Genomic DNA, 19,043 nt, shown 5'->3' with positions numbered 1-19,043 from the left:
TCGCCCGCCCGGCTGCCCCCCGCCCCCCGGCACCCCCCGCGCGCAGCCCCCCTCCAGGGACAGTCCGTTCCTTTCTAATTTTTTTAATTTTGAAAATTCCCTCCCCCGGCCGCCCCCCCTCCCTCCCTCCCTCCCCGGTCCTGAGGCGCTGAGGCAACGCCGCGGGCTCTGACTGGGTGGGGGGGGGGGAGCGAGCACGACCCTGGGCGCGGGTGTAAATCAGTCACCTGAGCTCTGAGGGGCCGCGGCGAGGGCGCGCGCGGGCGGGCGGGCGGCGGGCGGGGAGAGGCGGAGGCGGCGAGCGCGGCGGCCCGGAGGAAATCGGGAGGGGGAGGGAGAGAAAGGCCGAGACAGAAGGAGCGAGAGGCGGCCGAGGGGCTGGTCCAGGCGCGGCCGCTAAGAGGAGACCAAGAGGCGGGGGCTGCACTTGACAACCAGCATGCCGAGATGGTAAGAAGTTTTCCCCCCTCCTTGGCTTTCTCCTCGTAGACTTCGGAAGACTTGCGCGTCGGCGCCCGCCCGGGGGCCGTGTTTTTGCTCCCGTCCCGCGGCGTGAGGTGGGGGGGGCGGGCAGCCGCGGACAACCCCCGTCTCAACCTGGCCCCCGCCGGGGCTCTCGAAATCTCCCCTCAACTTGGCCCAAGTTTCCAGGCGCGCCCCAGGTGGGAGGGGTGTGTGTGTGTGTGTGTGTGTGTGTGTGTGTGTGTGTGTGTGTCTGGTGGGGGTTGGGGGTTCGGAAGTTCGCCCCCTCTCGCGGCGGGTGAGGCCAGGTGAGCGGCGGGCGAGCGAGGGGCACCCCGGGAGTGGGGGCCGCGCTGGAGGTGGCGTGGGGTGGGGTGGAGGGGCCGGGAGTGGAAGGCAGGCGGGGATGAATGGGGCGCTGCAGGGAGCCCGGGACGCTCCGGAGCGTTCTTTGGAGCCTGGGGAACTTTTTAAAAAACTTGCCCGCGAGTGAGGGACCGGCGGCTGGGCGTGGGCGCTGGTGCGCTGCGAGGGCACCGCCGCTCCCGCCCCGCGCCCGCACGTCGGGATCCCTCCCTTTGTAAATGAGGACCGCGCACCAAGTGCTCCGGGGGGCTCCAGAGCCACCGGACCCTGAGGCGGGGCAGAAAAATCGCACCCTGGAGAGAGCGAGCTTCGGGGATGCGGTTGGGAAGGCGCTAGTTGGTTTGACTTCACACATGGACTGCTTCGGTGGCATCGGGGGCCCGGGTTGGGCGGGGGAGGGAGGAAGCGATGGAATCCCCTGAGAAGTGAGGATTAAAAAAACCAAATGCCCCACGAACTCAAAAAGTTCCGAGCGCTCGTGGCGGCGTCTCCAGAGCGAAATTCCTGCACTGGCCCGTTGCCGCCGCCGCCTCCTCCGAGCGGCTTCTCTGCAGCGAGGGCGCGTGCTGTGAGTTCGCGGCGGCGGAGCGCGCTGTCCGCTCTCGGGACGTACGTGATTTGTTCGAAATGCGCTGGACCACTCCCTTCCTTTGACTTTTCTCCCACCCAGGGTGGCTCTCGTTACCCTCACCCGGGGATCTGATACGCCAAGTTGTGCGTGTAGGTGGACTCTTACGAAAAAGAGATAGCGGGTTGGCCTCCCCACCCCCCTTCGCCTCTTTTCTCTTCCTTCTAATGTGACATCTCCTGTTTCAGTGATCAAAGTCACGATTGGAGTGTAGGAGATGAGATTGTCAAATGCAGAAATACGCGCGCGCACACACACACGCACACGCGCATACACACACGTAACTTGTGCCTCAAGACTGTGGTTACAGTAACGCTGACAGAAATTAAAGTGATTTTGAAAGCAGCATGCGATTTATGGTGGTTCCCATTTACCCCAGAGAGGCTGCTGTAAAACTGATGTACAAAAGACATCATAAAATAATACACAGTGCCCGGGATTAAAGCTACAGAAAGTGGCCTGTGTTTTAATTTTTCTGTACTGTGGTTAGTTGCAATGGGTGGAACCTGTGTTTACGCAGAGGTGTCGAAACAAAATATTAAATATATCTGTTTCGTGCTTGAGAGTTTTTCTTCTGGGAGCATTTTACTCTAACTCTGTAAAAGCCGGTTCTGTTTTCTCCCCTTTCTTCCAGTCCATGTCACTCTTTGTCTATCCATCTCTTCCTGAACACTAGTCACTTTGAACAGTATCTCAGCCTACTTTTCATCTACTGCTTTATTATTCCGTAGTTTCAGATGTTATGGTGCACACCTCCGTACTTTAAGAGTGAATTCATTTCTAGCACTATTTAGTGTGTCTGATCTGAAGATATATTCAAGAGTGGTCAGATCTTGTACAAGTTAATAAAACTTCTTTAACCTTTGGAACCATTGAAAAAAAGGTCCCCTGTGAACCTTTAATACCGTCTGTGTTTTATGTTGTAGTTGTAAACCGTTTCGTTTAAATTGTTTATCCTTAATGAAGTTCATAGTTGTCGCCACTCTTTTCCCGGAGACCAGAATATTTAAAATCCAGATTGCTAATCATTTCATTGAAAAGTATGGCTGTGTCTTCACCTGAGTGAAGTCAAACTGAGCCTGAATGTGAACTGTTGAGTGTCCTTTGAGAAAAGTCTGAAACTGTCTCTCCCCACTTGAGGATATTAAGTATTTATATATTGCTGTTTGCATTGTAAACTTTAAGAACCAACCTCTTGTGATTTTAAAGAAATAAACACTAAGAAAATATTAATAGCATCTACACATTCTCAATACCTGTCCAATACCCCCTTCTTTTACCTGAAATGTAAGATATCTGCCAGGCCCTGGGATATGTGATTACAAAAAGAATCAGACAAAAGCAGAGCTGACTATTGCTATATTAAAATGTAAGTGTTACAGTTTGAATTTTCAAGTGAGAGTTTCTGAGTTCAGTGCTTTACATAACATTTTGTCCTAATCTTGCTTGCTGTCAGGGATGTTTCATGGTTGTGCAATTGCTGCAGTCAAGAATGCCAATTTGCATTCCACGAGTGTCATTTGATTACTTTTATCTGCACAGCTCCAAGACCGGCCCAGACCTCTCGTTTCATCTTGCCATGTCACGAGTCAATGCTGTGTCGTCTTTTCAAAAATCTGCCTGATTTAGACAAGAAAGAAAAGTACTTTCATGTTGCAGCCGCAGTCCCCTGCTAACTTGTCAGCAGCAGGATATGATTCACTTGGGCCCAGAAGAATGGAACAGAGAGGAGGGTTAGGCAGTTCAATAAAGCCCACGGACAGGTAGTGTGTGACATCCCCAGAGAGACACAGTTAATGAAGAACAGGTCTGCTTAGTTCTCCACATGCTGACCTGGTGCTGTCCCCACAGTTTTCTCATTTGATCTTTCCCAGCAAATTGATCTTTTCTTGTATTTTTTTGCCTTCCAAGTTAGTCCTTGTGGGACTGAAATTAGCAGAGCAACTTAAGTTGGATAATACAGCTGTTCAGAAAAGAAGAAATTGGACACTGGCTCAAAAGGGGGGGGTGAGGGGTAATGGTGGTGTGTGGGGTATTGTGGAGGGAGCTATTCTTTTTGTGTTGTTCCTGATAATATTTATTTTTATTAAGGGAGCCAAAATAGATGATGACTTGAAGTCGGTTGTCTTTATTTTAATTTTAGAGTTAAGGTTCCATATAACATTGTATATATTCTTTAAGTATTTGAAAAAATGGCCTTACTGAGTATGAGGAGTCCAATTTAACATTTTTCATATTTACTTGAGATAATTTGCCAGCCTTACTGTAACTTTTATGACTATTGTAAGATTAAATATCAGTGGCATACTTCAGTTGCATTATTTATCATCTTCTAAGTAACTACAATCCCAAAATATCCAAAATATGAATTCTTGGAAAGATTAAACAATAAAAATGTCATTACCATTTATGTGTATAAATGTTATGGTATGTGGAGGTGTTTCTATGAATTATCAGAATCTTTGGTTATCTAAAGAACACGGTGCAATTAATGTTAATAACAAGTTAATTTTTAAAAATTTTTGACACTTTTGCATTTAAATTACTTTTTAGAATGAAACCCAGTCACATGTTTGAAAACTGTAGCTATTTGTGGTGTGGTTGTTTCTTGAGATTTAAAATTAATTTGAGCAAGATAGTTCAGTTTGGTTAGAAATGTACATGTAGTTCAAATCAAGTTGCAGTTGCACTCTAGAATTTTGTATCTACAACTTGGGTTGGATGCAATTAATAGAATCTTAATTTGAAGTGGCTATAAGGAGCAGAGCTTTCTGAATTCCTCTGCAGATGTCTCATTTACCATCTACATCCTTGTACGAAGTACTTCAAAGTATTTGTTGAAGGGCAGACTGCCTCAATTCTTTCTTGTTGAGTGAGAACTACATAGGAATTTTGGTTAGTAAACTACTATCTGAAGAGCTAGAGGGAGCCTCATGATATTATCAGATCCTGTTTTAAAAAGATTACACTGACAATCATAATGTAGCAGAAAACAAGTAGATAATACTGGCTTGAAAGTGGTAGTGTGTGCATGTTTATTGTCTGTGATAGAAACAATAGAACTTTATAAAAATAGTCATATAATTCAGATTTCCAGGGTTCTACCTTTCTAATGTTTTGAGTATCAAGCAAAATGCAACTTAACCACATATGTTAAGTACTGTCTTTGTTTGGTCAACTGCTGGAATTATTCAAATGGGAAAACTAACCACAGAAGTTTCATTAAAAGTAACTTCTTCCAAAATCACCGAGGAGTGGATTACCTTATTTCAGTTCAATGGTTTTCAAGTAGTTCTACACACAAGTGCTATACTCTAAAGAAAAAAAACTACTTTATATAAAGTACTTGATGTTCTCGGCATAAATAATATACCTTTATAAAATGGATATGTTAGAAATCAATGAAAAAGTTAAATGTAAAGAATTAGAATTTAAGTGGTATTAAATTTATTATTTACTGTTTAATTTCACATTTTCATCAGTCTTCTGAAATTTGATGTGTTTACTTTAGACTCATTGATCATAATTGTTGTATAATATTTATACACTAGTTTTCAGTAGCATTACTTTGGACAAGTTTATTTACCATTTAAGTAAATAATATAATCCAGTGAGACAAACTACACGGATTTGTCTTTTTAAAATATCTTGCACAGTAGTACTTATTATGTTGTGAGCCAATAAAAGTCTTTATTTGTTGCTTATTAGAACCCTCAGTACACTCAAGAGTTCAGCTATAATTTAATTTGGCTGTTCAAAGAGGCTCCCTGTTTTAAAACATGTTCTCAGTATGCTTTACCGTTGGTTGTGAACCTATATTAACTCATGCATATGCAAAGGAATGATTTGTCAGATAAATAATTTTTTTTATGTTTTATCATACAAAGGTCATAATTTTTATTCTATAAAAATATCTGTGCCAGGGTTTGTTAATTATTTTTTTTTCCCTTGACTTTCTGAAGTTTTATTTTCTTGAGTCTTTGCGGTTATAATTTAAAATCAGTTCTCTAAGGATTACAACTTTCACCTAAGGTGAGGTGAGAAGGGTGGTAAAAAATTTAGAGTACTTACAAGAATTATATTTGAGGACATTGTACTGTTGCAGTTATTTGAAATTACAGAGAATTTTGCCTTGTACTTTACACATTGTTGGCATGAGCAGTTCTTTACATTAAGCTGCTGGGCCCTTTTGCTCTGAATGCAAAATGGCTTTAGAGGTTTGGTGGTATTTATAACAAGTAACGTCCACTAAAGACCAGTTCTTGACTCTAAAACTCTTAAGAAGAGGATAAGGAATTCTTCCACAGGAAGGTAGAAAGTGGAACTGCTAAGTGAGTCACTGCATGTATATCTAACCAGTGGGAATCACATTAAGCCAACTCTCTAGATACAGTATTTTATAGTTGTCAAAATGTACAATATTGTCTTGGAACTTGTGGCTCATGAGTTAATAGTCCCTGCTTTTTTGTGTTTAGTACAAAGATGTAACAACCCACACAAAACATTTTTCTCTTATTATGACCTTACATTTGCCAAAGTGCCCCATGCTGAAATTCCTTTTCCGTGTCTTTTTTTTTTTTTCAGTCCAAAGCCAGACATGTACCCAGACACAAAAGCCTCTGTGTATAGCAAGCTGTTTTAAATATTGTGACTCCACGATATGCTGTCCTTTCTCTGCTTGAGCCAAGGATCTCTGCTCAGTGTCTGTGGATTACCAAGCTCCTTCTTTATTGTACCTCTTGTCAACTATTCCTATTCATTTAACCTTTCATTAGTGTCTGTGCAGCTTCACTGTCTGGAAAGGCAAGGAAAACCCGAAAGGCCCCACTGTCACAGTTATTAGATTTCTCGGTTACATCCCAGCAACCATAAAGAAGTTAGAGTCCATACTATTGTTGAGCATGTTGCTGTCCTGGGGTGCAGCTCTTCTGTGCATGTCAAGGACATGTGCCACATGTTGATATGCATCTCAGGGATAAATGCATGACATGGGGGATAGGCCAACACTGGCATTAATGAATTTTTTAGGAGTTATTGCAGAGACCCAACAGTTTGTGAAGGAATTTTGCTTAAAGGCCAAGGCGATAGACAGAGTTGAAGGCTGCCAAAATGCTCTGTACAGAGCATGTCAGTCACATTGTTTTCATCTAAATTTTATTTGAGGGAAAAATTGAATACATTTGACAGCAATGAAAGGTCTTATTTTCATTTTTTAATATTTTTCAGAGGATAGAAGTGATATTTCTGGTGACTGTTAAATAATGACTGAGTCAAGCGAATGAATAAATCTATTAGCAATTAATCTTAGTTTCTAAATATACAGAAAGGAATTAATATTTTATAGATGTTTTTGTTTTATTTTGTCATGGGTCCATACCTGGTGTTGCTCAGGGTTTATTCTTGGCTCTGTGCTCAGGGATCATTCCTGGCAGGGCGTAGGTAACCATATGTTGTGCTGGGGATCCAACCTGGGTTGACTAAATGCAAGGCAAGTTCCCTACCTAGTGTACTATCTCTCAGGCCCTTGCCTGTTAATTTTATTATGCTACTATGTTCCCCATTGGTTCTTGTGTAGAATAGCCTAGTGTTATAATTTGATTCTTTAAAATGTGTTTACCTTGTTAAAAACTCTTACTTAGAAAATTCATAAAATTACATTTAACTGCTCTCAGCACATTAGACTATGGTGAATTATAACACCTTTATTTTTCTTTAAGTAAGTTTACTTTTATCTGGAAGTTCAGTTAAAAGTCTCAAAATCTGAAAAGATGAATAAAGATTTACTAACTTACATTAATTAGCTTGCCAAACTCTTGGAATTTCCTAATTACTTTAGTAAATATATTGGTGATTTGTTACTAAATCTCTGTTACTTGTAATTATTACTTAACAGTATCCTTTTTTAGCCAAGGCTAACTTTTTACAGTTGAATTTGAAGCTTGCTTTTGTACACTTTTTATGGTGTCTGTGATTGTATTGTTAAAAATCTGAGGTGACCTGATGTTCTTTCCATATACGAAGCAAGAGAGTGTGTTAGTTCTCTACCTTCAAGTAGTCCTATTTCCATTCATTAGTAATTTGTGCTCTCTGAAGAGGTATCAGGGAAATTTTACCCCCACCATTTAAATACTAGAAAACAGACTGAAGATAGAGGGATATGTAGCAGTAGCTACTATGTAAATCTAGCATTTATTATTCACTCACTTTCCTAGTAGATGACTAACCACACCTGGCAAAGTAGTCAAACCATGGCCTCATGAGTGATAGCAGTGCTTTGACTAGTGTCTTACGTTCCATTTTGTTTCCTGAAGGATTGATAGTTTTCATTTCGTTCTTCTATTTTTTTTTTTCGCAGAACAAGTGATTTTGGTAATTTCCAAGTTTCTGTGTGGAGCATTTTATAGCTTTTTTTTTTTTTTTTGCTATACCTGTGGTTCTCATGGTTTTCCATTCGTGTTCAAGGGTCCTCCTAGAGTGGCTTCACCATATGTAGGGCCTGTGATTTAACTTGTATCAAACATGTGCATGACAGGCACACTGTTTTGTCTGGCTGTACTATTTCCAGCCCTTGGAGCATTTTAGACTTTACACGATAGTATCAATGGTAGTAGTTAGCTGTTTATAATAGCTATAAAGAGATAAAAATCACATACCATGCAATTCATCTATTTGAAATGTACAATTAACAATATTCCATTGAATGAATATATACTAATTTATCCATTCATTAGTTACTAGACATTTGATTTATTTCCCCACTTTTTAAAAAAGTTGTTGTCACACTTGGATGGGCTTGTGGTGCTGGGGACTGAACTAGGACATCTCATATGCATAGCATGTTTCTCTTCTAATTAAACCACACCCCTGGCTTGATTTCCAATTTTTATCTATTGTGAATATATGAACATTTGTGTTAAGTTTTTTTCATTTCTCTTGAATATATTCTTAGAAGTAGAATTGCTGAGTCATATGGCAACTTTATGTTAAGTCTTTGAGGAATTTCCAAGTTGTTATTCAAAGCAACTTTATTCTTTTTACATATATGCCACTTATATATAATATATATTATATGTGTGTGTGTGTCTTGACAGAGTCTTAACTTTTATGCTGCTTATGCTTTTGGTTTGCTAAAAAATAATTATCTGACCCACGTTCATGAAGACTTATCTGAGATTTTTTTCCCCTAAGACTTGAATTTTGAATCCTTGTGTCTAAGAGTCTGATATTATTGAATTAATTTGTGTGTAATATGAAGTAGTAGTTCACCGTTATATTTTGGAATATATATAAATAATATATCTTTATATAAATTCATATCACTATCACCGATTCGTTCATTGATACGTTCGAGTGGGCCTATTAACGTCTCCATTCATCCCTGTCACGTGCTAGTATAGCCCAATGACATATTGGGGGTTCCTTCAGGATCAGGGAAATGAGGACCCCTCATTGTTACTATTTTTGACATAACGAGTATGCCATGGTTAGCTTGTCAGGCTCTGCCATGTGGGTGGGATACTCCTGGTAGCTTGCACGGCCCTCCTAGAGCGATGGAAGCTTTTGGGGCAGCCTCTAATCACCTTTACAGGTGTTCCTCGTCAGGCATATAGATGGGTATGATACTTTCAGTAGCCTGCTGGGTTCTCTGAGAGTGAGAACTAGAGAATAAGAGGTTGTGCGGTCGCGAATGCTTCTGAGAGCTTTGTTTTAGAGTCTCTGGATCCTGGCAGTTGGTGGGTGTAACTGTCTAGCTACTGGAAGGTGGGGGAGCTGGGTGGAGGAGGCCCAGTCCCGAACTGAGTAGGCTTGGAGATCTGAGCCCCGGGTCCCGCACACCTGGGTTCCTCTGCTGGTTCCTCGTCCAAGCGTGTGGAGAGTGGTCTCAGCATGGCTTTGGCTGGGACCCGGAGGTCTTCAGCTGTCGGGGCTCTGCTCAGGGAGGAGAGGGGAACTCAATCTGCCCTCCTCCAAGGGGTCCTGTTGAGGACAGCCAGGTGCAGGGGCAAGACAGTCCACCTTGTTCTTTTCTGGGAGCTTGGGTTTATATATATATGTATGTATGTATGTATGTATCTATATTTTTCCAGCTCCATTTGCTGAAGAGGGAACTATCCTTTACCCAAACCTCAACCCTAGCACCGCCAGGGGCTACAAATAAACACAGAGCCAGGAATAGCCCCTGATCACCACTGGGTGAGACCCTCTCCCCAATTCCCCATAGAAAATTTAAATAACATTTTAAGCAACAATGTAGTAGTGTTGACTATACCTTGTAGTGGAACAAATTTTAGAACATTTAATTCTTTAAAACCAAAACTTCCCATTGAACAATTCACCTTTCATCCTTCCTTACAGTCCTTGATACCATCAATAGACTTTATTAGTATATATTTTTTTGCTAAAGGTTTATTTAACTTATTATACTGTTGAGGTTAGTTTGTGTTATTTTATGTAATGATAGTATATGTTATATTTTCTTCATGTATATGTGAATTTAGGTTCATTTTCATCTTTTTGCTATTGTGACTAATGATGCAAGGCACACAGATGTGGAAATAACAAAGATTTTGCTTTCAGTTAATTGTGGATGTATGTCTAGAAATAAAATTGTTTGGTTTATTTGTTTTTGGGGGGAGACTTTTGTTGAGCACATTTTCTGCTCAAGGCTTAGTTTGGCTCTGTGCTCAGGGATGGTTCTTGCCAGTGCTCAGGAGGCCATATGTGGTGTCTGCAATAGAACCTGGCTTGGCCATGTTTAAGATAGGCATTTTATCTGTTGTGTTATCTGTCTGAACCAAGTTGTTCGGTTTGAATTATTTTTTTGAGAAGTCATGTTATTTTTCATAGCTGCTACCCATTTACCTTTCTACCAGCTGTGAAAAAGCTTCCCAATTTCTCCATGTTTACCAAAATCTTTACTATCACCCTTTAGAATAGAGACTATAGATTTTCAGAGATGGTAGATGTGTTATCTTGTTTGTATTTTCCTGAGGATTAATGATGAAGATAATTTTATATGCTTGTTTATAATTTTTATAATTTATTGGAAAATATTTATCATATAATTTTTACCATTTTTAATTGCATCTTTTTAAAAATATTAATATGCTCTTGATATTTTCTGAGTATGATTTTCAGGTGTATGGTTTTGTAAAATTTTGTGGTTTGGGGATACACCTGGCAGTGCTCAAGGCTTACTCTTGGCTCTGTGTTTAGGATCACTCCTGATGGTGCTTGTAAGATCATTTTCAGTGCCAGGGATCAAAAACTGGGTTGGCTGCGTGCAAGGCAAGCTCCTTACCCCATACTATCTCTGGCCCCTGCTTTTTTCCCCCATATTTAGCTGTTGACTATTTAATTTGCTGAACAGTTTTTAAGTTTGATGTCATCTCATTTGTCTAGTGTTTTGTTGCCTTTAGCAGTTTACTTTTAAAACTCAGTTTATCTTGTCTTCAGAAGAGTAAAAGTATATTAAGAAAATGTATTTGTTGTTTGGGTAAAAAAATTCCTGGTACTCCAGGGGACAAGGAAGATGTCATTTGGCATTAAAAGATGATGGCTCTTAGTTCCCAGAGAAACATCTTGGCTTTACTTTGATGTTTCTTAATTATCATTGAGTTTAAAAGCATTCTAGGTGTTTTGTCTGATAAGAGACACACTTTGTGCCCTGGGGGATGGAATTAAGTATCTAGAAATAATTGTTTTTGGTTTTGTAAATACCTCAAAAGGAAAGGGGGTAAAATTGAGAAAATTTGTTTTTCTAGACATTCCTCTGTAACTAAAAAAATCCCCACCATGATTAAAAATTACTGTATGATCTTAATAACCAAACTAGTATAGTTAAAAATTAAATAAACACCATGTTTAAATTTGGTATGGCACATTTAGAAACATGAGCTCATTTAAAAGTTTACCTGGAAAATTTTTTAATTAAAATACCACATCAATGAATTAGAGAAACTTGAGAGCAAATAAAAGGTAACTTAATTTGGAGGTAGCTATGTTCTGTCACTGATGAACTTAAAAGTGTTTTCCTCTTATAAAGTTTTAACTTTGTCTAACTCATACTAATAAAGTCATATGCTATTCAAAGTCATTTCTTTTGTGATAGTCTGATGCACCATTATTAAATGCATTGCATTTGACCCTTTGCCAGTTATTTTGCTTAAAAGTTTGATTATTACCAGTTATTAAATTGCTAACATTAAATATACATATGTTGAGAGTATTTCATTTCCCTCATTAGTGTTCACATATAAATACTAGGCAATTTAAAATTATATCTCATGATATATGTTGAGAATTTACATTTTTTCTGTTAAAAATTCTGTTGACAATTTAAAGTCATTTATAAAGATAGGTCTCTGTCACTGTCACCTCCCATTGTTCATCGATTTGCTCAAGTGGGCCCAGTAACATTGTGAGACTTGTTGTTACTGTGTTTGGCATATCGAATACCTCATGGGTAGCTTGCCAGGTTTTGCCGTGTGGGCAAGATACTCTTGGTAGCTTGCCAGCTCTCTAAGAGAAGCTGAGGAATTGAACTCGGGTCGACCAGGTTAGCTGCATGCAAGGCAAATGCCCTACTCGCTGTGCTATCATTCCAGCCCATAATGATAGGTAATGCATAAAATGTGTGTTTACCTGTAATATTTTTTTGGGGGGTTCACATCTCGTGGTGTGAACTCCAGGCTCTATGCTTAGGTATCACTCCTAGTGGGTCTCTGGGGATGTATGGGTTGCCGGGGGTTGAACCATGGTCAGCAGTGTACAAGGCAAATACCCTACCATTGGACTTTCTGACCCCTAGAGTTGTATTTTTTTTTCTTATAAATTTTATTATAACAAGTGGTACATTTGGTTTTTGTCAAAAAATTAAGACTGGAGGGGCAGAGAGATTGTTCAGGGGTTAAAGCTTTTACATTGCACTTAGTAAAGTAAAGGCCCTCCCGTTGATCATCGATTTGCTCGAGCGGGCCCAGTAACGTCTCCATTGGAGACTTTGTTGTTACTGCGATAGCACAGTGGTAGGTCGTTTGCCTTGCACACAGCGAACATGGCCGACCCGAGTTCTATTCCTCCGCCCCTCTCGGAGAGCCCGGCAAGCTACGGAGAGTATCTCGCCCGCACGGCAGAGCCTGGCAAGCTCCCTGTGACGTATTCGATATGCCAAACACAGTAACAACAAAGTCTCCAATGGAGACGTTACTGGGCCCGCTCGAGCAAGTCGATGAACAACGGGAGGGCCTTTACTTACTTTACTTACATTGCACTTAGATAATGAAAGTTCAGTTCCCAGCACCAGATGCGGGTATTGTGCTAAGAGTAGCCTTCCCCATAGATAGGTGTGACCCCAAAAGTTAAATAAGTTAGTGCTCCTTGTTATTTAGCATGTCTTGACAAGGACTTTGTTTTATATATTTTTTATGTATATATAATGGGCTGGAGTGATAGCACACCCAGCCGACCTGAGTTTGATTCCTGTGCCCCTCTCGGAGAGCAGGCAAGCTACCGAGAGTATCTTGCCCGCATGGCAAATCCTGGCAAGCTACTCGTGACGTATTTGATATGCCAAAATCAGTAACAAGTCTCACAATGTTACTGGGCCCGCTCGAGCAAATCAATGAACAGCGAGAGGACAGTGCTACAGTACTACGTATATAGAATGACTTGATATATTTCTGGTTTAGGGACAGAGAGCATAATTAAGGCGAGAGATCATATAGAGATTATATAGCACTTGGCTGACCCTGGTTCTAACCCAGCCACTGAATATGGTCCTATGAGCACAGATCTGAAAATAATCCCTGAGCATTTCTGGCTGTAGACCCTGCCCCCACCCAGAGAAGTAATTAACTAGAAAAATACAGTCATTACAAGGAAAGTCCACTTCTAGGTCCTGTGGAAACCGATCTCCAGTAATACACATTTCACTCTCTAGAGGATTAAGGAAGCTTGTTGTGCCTACATATACATATGCTAACAGGCATAGTTTTACATGAACCTTGTGTGTAATAGTTCTGATTTTCCTCTCATTCAAAAGGGTGATTGGAGACAAAACATTAATTTGTTTGAATTGGTTCGGGGTAGAATAAAACATTAATTTTGCCCCAGAGTAAATTAACTATGAATAGTATTAAGTAGTAGGTAAATACTGGTTTTATTTGGGGGTCACATCTGATGGTGCTGCAGAACTACTGCTATTGTATGTTTTATTGGTGGTGGTGGTGGGGTCCACAGTAGGTGGAGATCAGGGCTTACTCCTGACTACTCAGGGTTCACTGCTCTGTGTGTGTGTGTGTGTGTGTGTGTGTGTGTGTGTCAGGGGGCCGAGGACTGGAGATAGACTTATAGACCATATATAATGCCAAGATTGAACAGACTCCTCTGTGTGTAAGACTGGCAGCTTTACTGATGTACTCTCTTTCCAGCCCCCAGATTGCTTTTCTGAGACAGCAGTGCCAAAGTAATGTGTTGATATCTGGCAAATAAATATTTCTTATTATATGTAGAATAATTTATTGTAGAATCACATGTAACTAGATTAGACAATAGTGTACTAATATGATAAATATTAAAACATGCCAGTTTTTGGCCACAGATAGTATTGGGGTTAAAGCACTTGCCTTGTCTGTAGCCAATCTCAGTTTGATTGTTGGAACTATCTTGTTCCTTAGTACCGAAAGTCACGGTTCTGAAGCATCACTGAATATTTCTTCTCCCCCACCCCAAAATATTTTTATATAAATTGTAAATTTTATGTTGGCATGGGAATTTTTAGTTGTCATTTCCATGGTAAACACAGCTTTTGTTTTAATACTTAATATTTAACAGAATTACAGTTTTTGTGATATACATGATATGCTTGTTAGGTAGAATTAATATTATAGATGAAGCTATAACCCTAATAATAATGAGTAGGTCAAAATTCATTAGTGAGTTCATATTCACTATCTTAAAGGTATGATCACAGTCTTGTGCTGCCTGTCATCTCCATATGCTTAGAAATCTTCATTTTGTCAAAACACCTTAGAAAGAGATCAGTACTTCACGGGCTCAGATAGCATGTTCTCAAACTGGGGAGTGGACACTAATATACACATAGGCACATGTACATACACACAATATTTAAACACGTGTATATTTCTGGAAACAAATTTAGGTGCCATGTTTACATATTCTACGTTTACATTTAACGCATTTTTTTCCTTTATAGGCAGTTTGAATAGTCAATTTATAATCAAAGTGTTACTTATTGAGTTTGGAGTTAGAGCAGAGAATATTACGGATGTAGAGGACATAAGATGATCTTCCCATTATAGGGAAAATCAGTGGCCTGCATTTCCAGTACACTTTAGCTAAAGCTTGGCTTTTTGAAGATCATTGATAAAACTTATTCTTCTGCTTTTTTTTCCTGTATCATATTCCCCTTTGGATTGGCAGATTGTTTTTTCTCTAGATTTGTTAATATTCTCAAGCTTATATTAGTCAACTATCCTGGGAGCTACTTGTTAAGGTGACTTTGCATGTGTTATATCTTTTATGGATTCAATGCAGATGGCAGTCTCATTTTATTCATTTTAAATTTCTTGGGGGATATGTCATGCGATTGTATTTCAAAAAGCATGATTTTTTGTATGAGTGAGTGAATGCCCAAATGATGAGACAGCAGAATTCAGGAGAGAAAAATCTATATAATAACTTATTTAATATTTTATAACATTATTATATAAATTTATGAGTGTATTTAATACTTTGAGACTAGTTGAGTATTTGGTAGAAAAAACATTAGCTTTTGTTTTTTGGGTCATACATGGTGGTGTTTGGGCTTTGTCCTGCCTCTGCATACAGGAATCTGCCTAGTGGGACTCAGGGGACCGTACGTGGTATGGGGAATAGAACCCAAAACAACCCATTCAAGGCAAAGATAGTAAATATTGTACTATCTTCTTGCTTTCTTAGAGAAAGTTTCTCTGGTTAAATACTTTGTAACAAAATATATGAATCTCACACTGGCATTATTTATAGGTAGAATAAATTGCTCTTAGAAGACAGTAGGGGATGTTTGTGTGTGTGCATGTTGCCAGGTTTTGAATCAAGGACTTCATACTTGCAAAACATGAATGAGTTCTACCCCTGAACCACATTCCTTGTCAAAATTATGGTTTAAAGATTCTTAATGTTTAGAATTGTGTGATGTTCTTTGCTGTATTACTGTGTGGGTTCCAAAATGGACCAAAAAGATAGAACTTCCTTGATACCTGGGATTGAATCCAGTGCCTCATAAACGGAGGCATGCCTGCATTCTACATTGAGCTACTTCCTTTCCTTATACCTTTATCTAACACAGGTTTATTTCAGTAGATTCCCAATTTGTGATTACATTGTTTTAAACTCAAACCTTGTTCCTTTTAATATCAGTTAGATTCTGACTGGAGAAAAACATTTGTTAAAGAGAAAGTAGAAAAATAAGGCATGAACATTCGCTTGATTCTGGAATGATAAGATATTGACCTATTAAAATTTTGTTGGGTCCAGTCTTAGATTTTTTTTTATTCACGTCTTTGTGTTGGTCAATTTTTCTACATGTTTCAAAGCAGTAACGGTACAAATGTGTCATGTAAGAATTTTATTATTTAAATCCCACAGGTTTTAATATATTACAAAACGTAAAAGGTTTCAAAGTTCAAAATAAAGTGGGAGGAAAATGAATTTGTACAGGAAATATTGAATATCTGTTTTAAAATATTGTTAGGGGTTTTAGGAGAGAGTACAGGGATTAATGTACTTACTGTGCATTTAGCCACCCCCTGTATCGCATTGCATATGGTCCATAAGCCATGAGTTATTCCTGAGCACAGAGCCAGGAGCACCAGTGAGTGTGGCTCATATCCCCCCAACACCCTGTATATATATTTTTTAACCTTTTTTTAGGGGGGGTTAATACACGGAAGAAAACAGGGCTAGGGTCAAGTCATAGTTCAGTGAGTAGGACAATTGCCTTGCTTGTCCTGGCAAGTTTTGATGAAACCCAGGTTTGATCCCTGGCACCTATCTTATGGTTCTTTGGGCCCCTCCAGGAGTGGTATGTGGGGGCTCTCCTATCAGTACTGAATACATACTGTCCTCCCGTTGTTCATCAGTTTGCTCGACCAGGCCCAGTAACATCTCTATTTTGAGACTTGTTGTTACTGTGTTTGGCATTGCCGCGAGAGATAGCTTGCCGGGGTCTCTGAGAGGGGCAGAGGAATCCAACCTAGCTGGGTTGGGCTGGCTGCGCACAAGGCAAATGCCGTACCTACCACTGTGCTATCACTCCAGCCTATCAGTACTGCAGGATTGTATTGATGTGAGTCTTATTTAAGGCAAGCCCTTTAACCCCTGTACTCTCTCAGTTTCTTTCTCTCTTGCTTCCAAAAGCTGATTCTTTATCAAATTTTATTGGATCTTATTTTTCCTTTGATTTTCTTAATTAAAGTTTCTGAGCAGCTGTTGGAGTCCTTGCTTCAGTGTAGATGTAGACACATGGAGTATGCAAAAATCATACAAGAGGTGAAGAAAATACATTATAAATTATACTTGTCATCGGGTAGGGTGCTTGCCTTGCACGCAGCCAACATGACCAACCCGAGTTTGATTTCTCCGTCCCTCTCGGAGAGCCCAGCAAGCTACCGAGAGTATCTTGCCCACACGGCAAAGCCTGGCAAGCTACCCATGACGTATTCGGTATGCCAAACACAGTAACAAGAAGTCTCACGATGGAAACGTTACTGGGCCTGCTGGAGAAAATCCATGAACACTGGGAGGACAGTGACAGTGACAGTGGTCCTTCTGTTTTTTTAGTGTGCATGATACCTTATTATAATGAGTATGGGGCAAGCTTCAGTAAAGTAGTAGTGATTCAATATGATCTTAGTGTCAAGATGTGAATACTACTATAAAAAATTTTACACATTATGTGCTGTAGAGAGAATGTAATGAATTGAGCATTTCCCTTGTATGTGATTGACCTGGTTCTCACCTCTAGTACTGCATATAGTTCCCCTACCACTGCCCAGTGTGATACCTAAGAACAGCGCCAGGAGCAAGTCCTGAGCACAAATGGGTATGGCCCAAACCCCCCAAATAAACGAATTTTAAAAATTCTTCCTATTGTGGAACTGGAGAGATAGTATAGGGATTAAGGAACTTGTCTTGCAAGCAGCTGGTAAGCTTGATTTCTGGCACTATATGTTCTCTCGAGTGCTGTCAGTGTGACCCAAACTTCCTCTCCTGAAAATTCTTCTATTGTTCAGAAAATTGCACAGATCTAATGTTGGGTTAGGAATAAGGTGCAGATGAAATTCATAGCATATGAATGAATATATCTTTTTTGTGGGACCATACTTGGCAGTGGTTGGAGGACCCATATGCTTTTGCCGTTGTGACAGTCACCTGGAAAACAAGAGCTTTAGACTCTCTTTACTATTTTTCTGACCCTGAAGATATCTTAATACTTAGCCTCTGATGAAATTTTCAAGTCTCTTTGACTAAAATGTTTGTGATGGGGCATTTTGTGGAGGTAAGTAAGCTATTTCAGTGATAAATGAAAATTATCACCTGATTGGTCTGCTTTTGGGCAAGCTATGCTCTTGGTTAATCTGGGTAATTTTTATCTCATTTTGAATAATTTAGGCTTTTTAATGAAGTTTAACTGAGTATGTTGGCTATCTGCCACTTCACTTATTTTTGAATAGCTTTGAGATACATACCATCCAATTCACTGCTTTGGATGTTTTACAGTTTCACTTTGCAATTTTAATATATACAATTTTTGAAGACTTATAGGGAAATAAGGAAGTGATTTATTTAAAAATTTGAATGCCAGTCTACTTTGTTGCTCATTTCAGTGCTTTATTTTTTATTTTTTTTAAAAAATTTATTTATTTATTTATTGAATCACCATGGGAAAGGTTACAAAGCTTTCAGGTTTAGGTCTCAGTCATACAAATATCAAGCACATTTCCCTTTACCAAAACTTATTTTTTACCATGAAGAACCCCAATAAAACCCCACCCCCCACCCCTCCCAGTCCCTGTGGGGCAGATGAATTCTAGTTAACACTCTATCTGCTTTGATTAGATTCATTGTTTCAATAAAAGATTCACCACTATTATTTAGAGTTTACCCCCCCACCCCCAAATCAGACATGCTGACAAAGCATTGTGAAGTGATTTGCTTTCTACAGCTGGGTTCAAGAATTATATGTTGGTTTTGGATTTCTGCTGTTTTACTTATTGACCCTGGAAGTATTTCTACTGAAAGTCAGATAGTTAAGAAATTGGTTTCTGTGCTCTGGAGTCGTGGCCGTGCTGGAGAGCCGCTAGTGGGGGGCAACTGGTGGCCTCGGTAGGGCGTGAAGGGCGGACTGAAACGCCCCCCTTCCCATGAGGTTTTAGTCGCCCCCACACCCCCGGCTCATACCTGCTGTCCACAAGGCTCCCATGCGGCTGCCATCTTTCTTTCCAGAGAGGAGAAGGCGACTGGGGCAACACCCTTTCCCCTCCGGAGAGACCTGATGGCCTGGATTAACGCATAGTCCCTTCAC

At 40.1% G+C, this 19,043-nt stretch overlaps 1 protein-coding gene across 1 annotated transcript in view; it reads left to right on the top strand.

Moving 5' to 3' along the window:
- The first annotated feature begins 335 nt into the window (after positions 1–335).
- The window catches only part of BNC2 (basonuclin zinc finger protein 2), a 492,884-nt gene continuing 474,176 nt past the window's right edge, over positions 336–19,043 (top strand). Inside the window, exon 1 of the mRNA XM_056117248.1 lies at positions 336–450. Coding sequence (XP_055973223.1) covers positions 448–450 — 3 coding nt within the window. The 5' untranslated portion in view covers positions 336–447. The remainder of the gene's footprint in view (positions 451–19,043) is intronic.

This window comes from Sorex fumeus, unplaced genomic scaffold (genome assembly GCF_029834395.1).
Source record: "Sorex fumeus unplaced genomic scaffold, SorFum_2.1 ptg000034l, whole genome shotgun sequence".
Taxonomy (NCBI): Eukaryota; Metazoa; Chordata; class Mammalia; order Eulipotyphla; family Soricidae; genus Sorex; species Sorex fumeus.
This window is presented reverse-complemented; position numbering and strand designations above follow the sequence as displayed.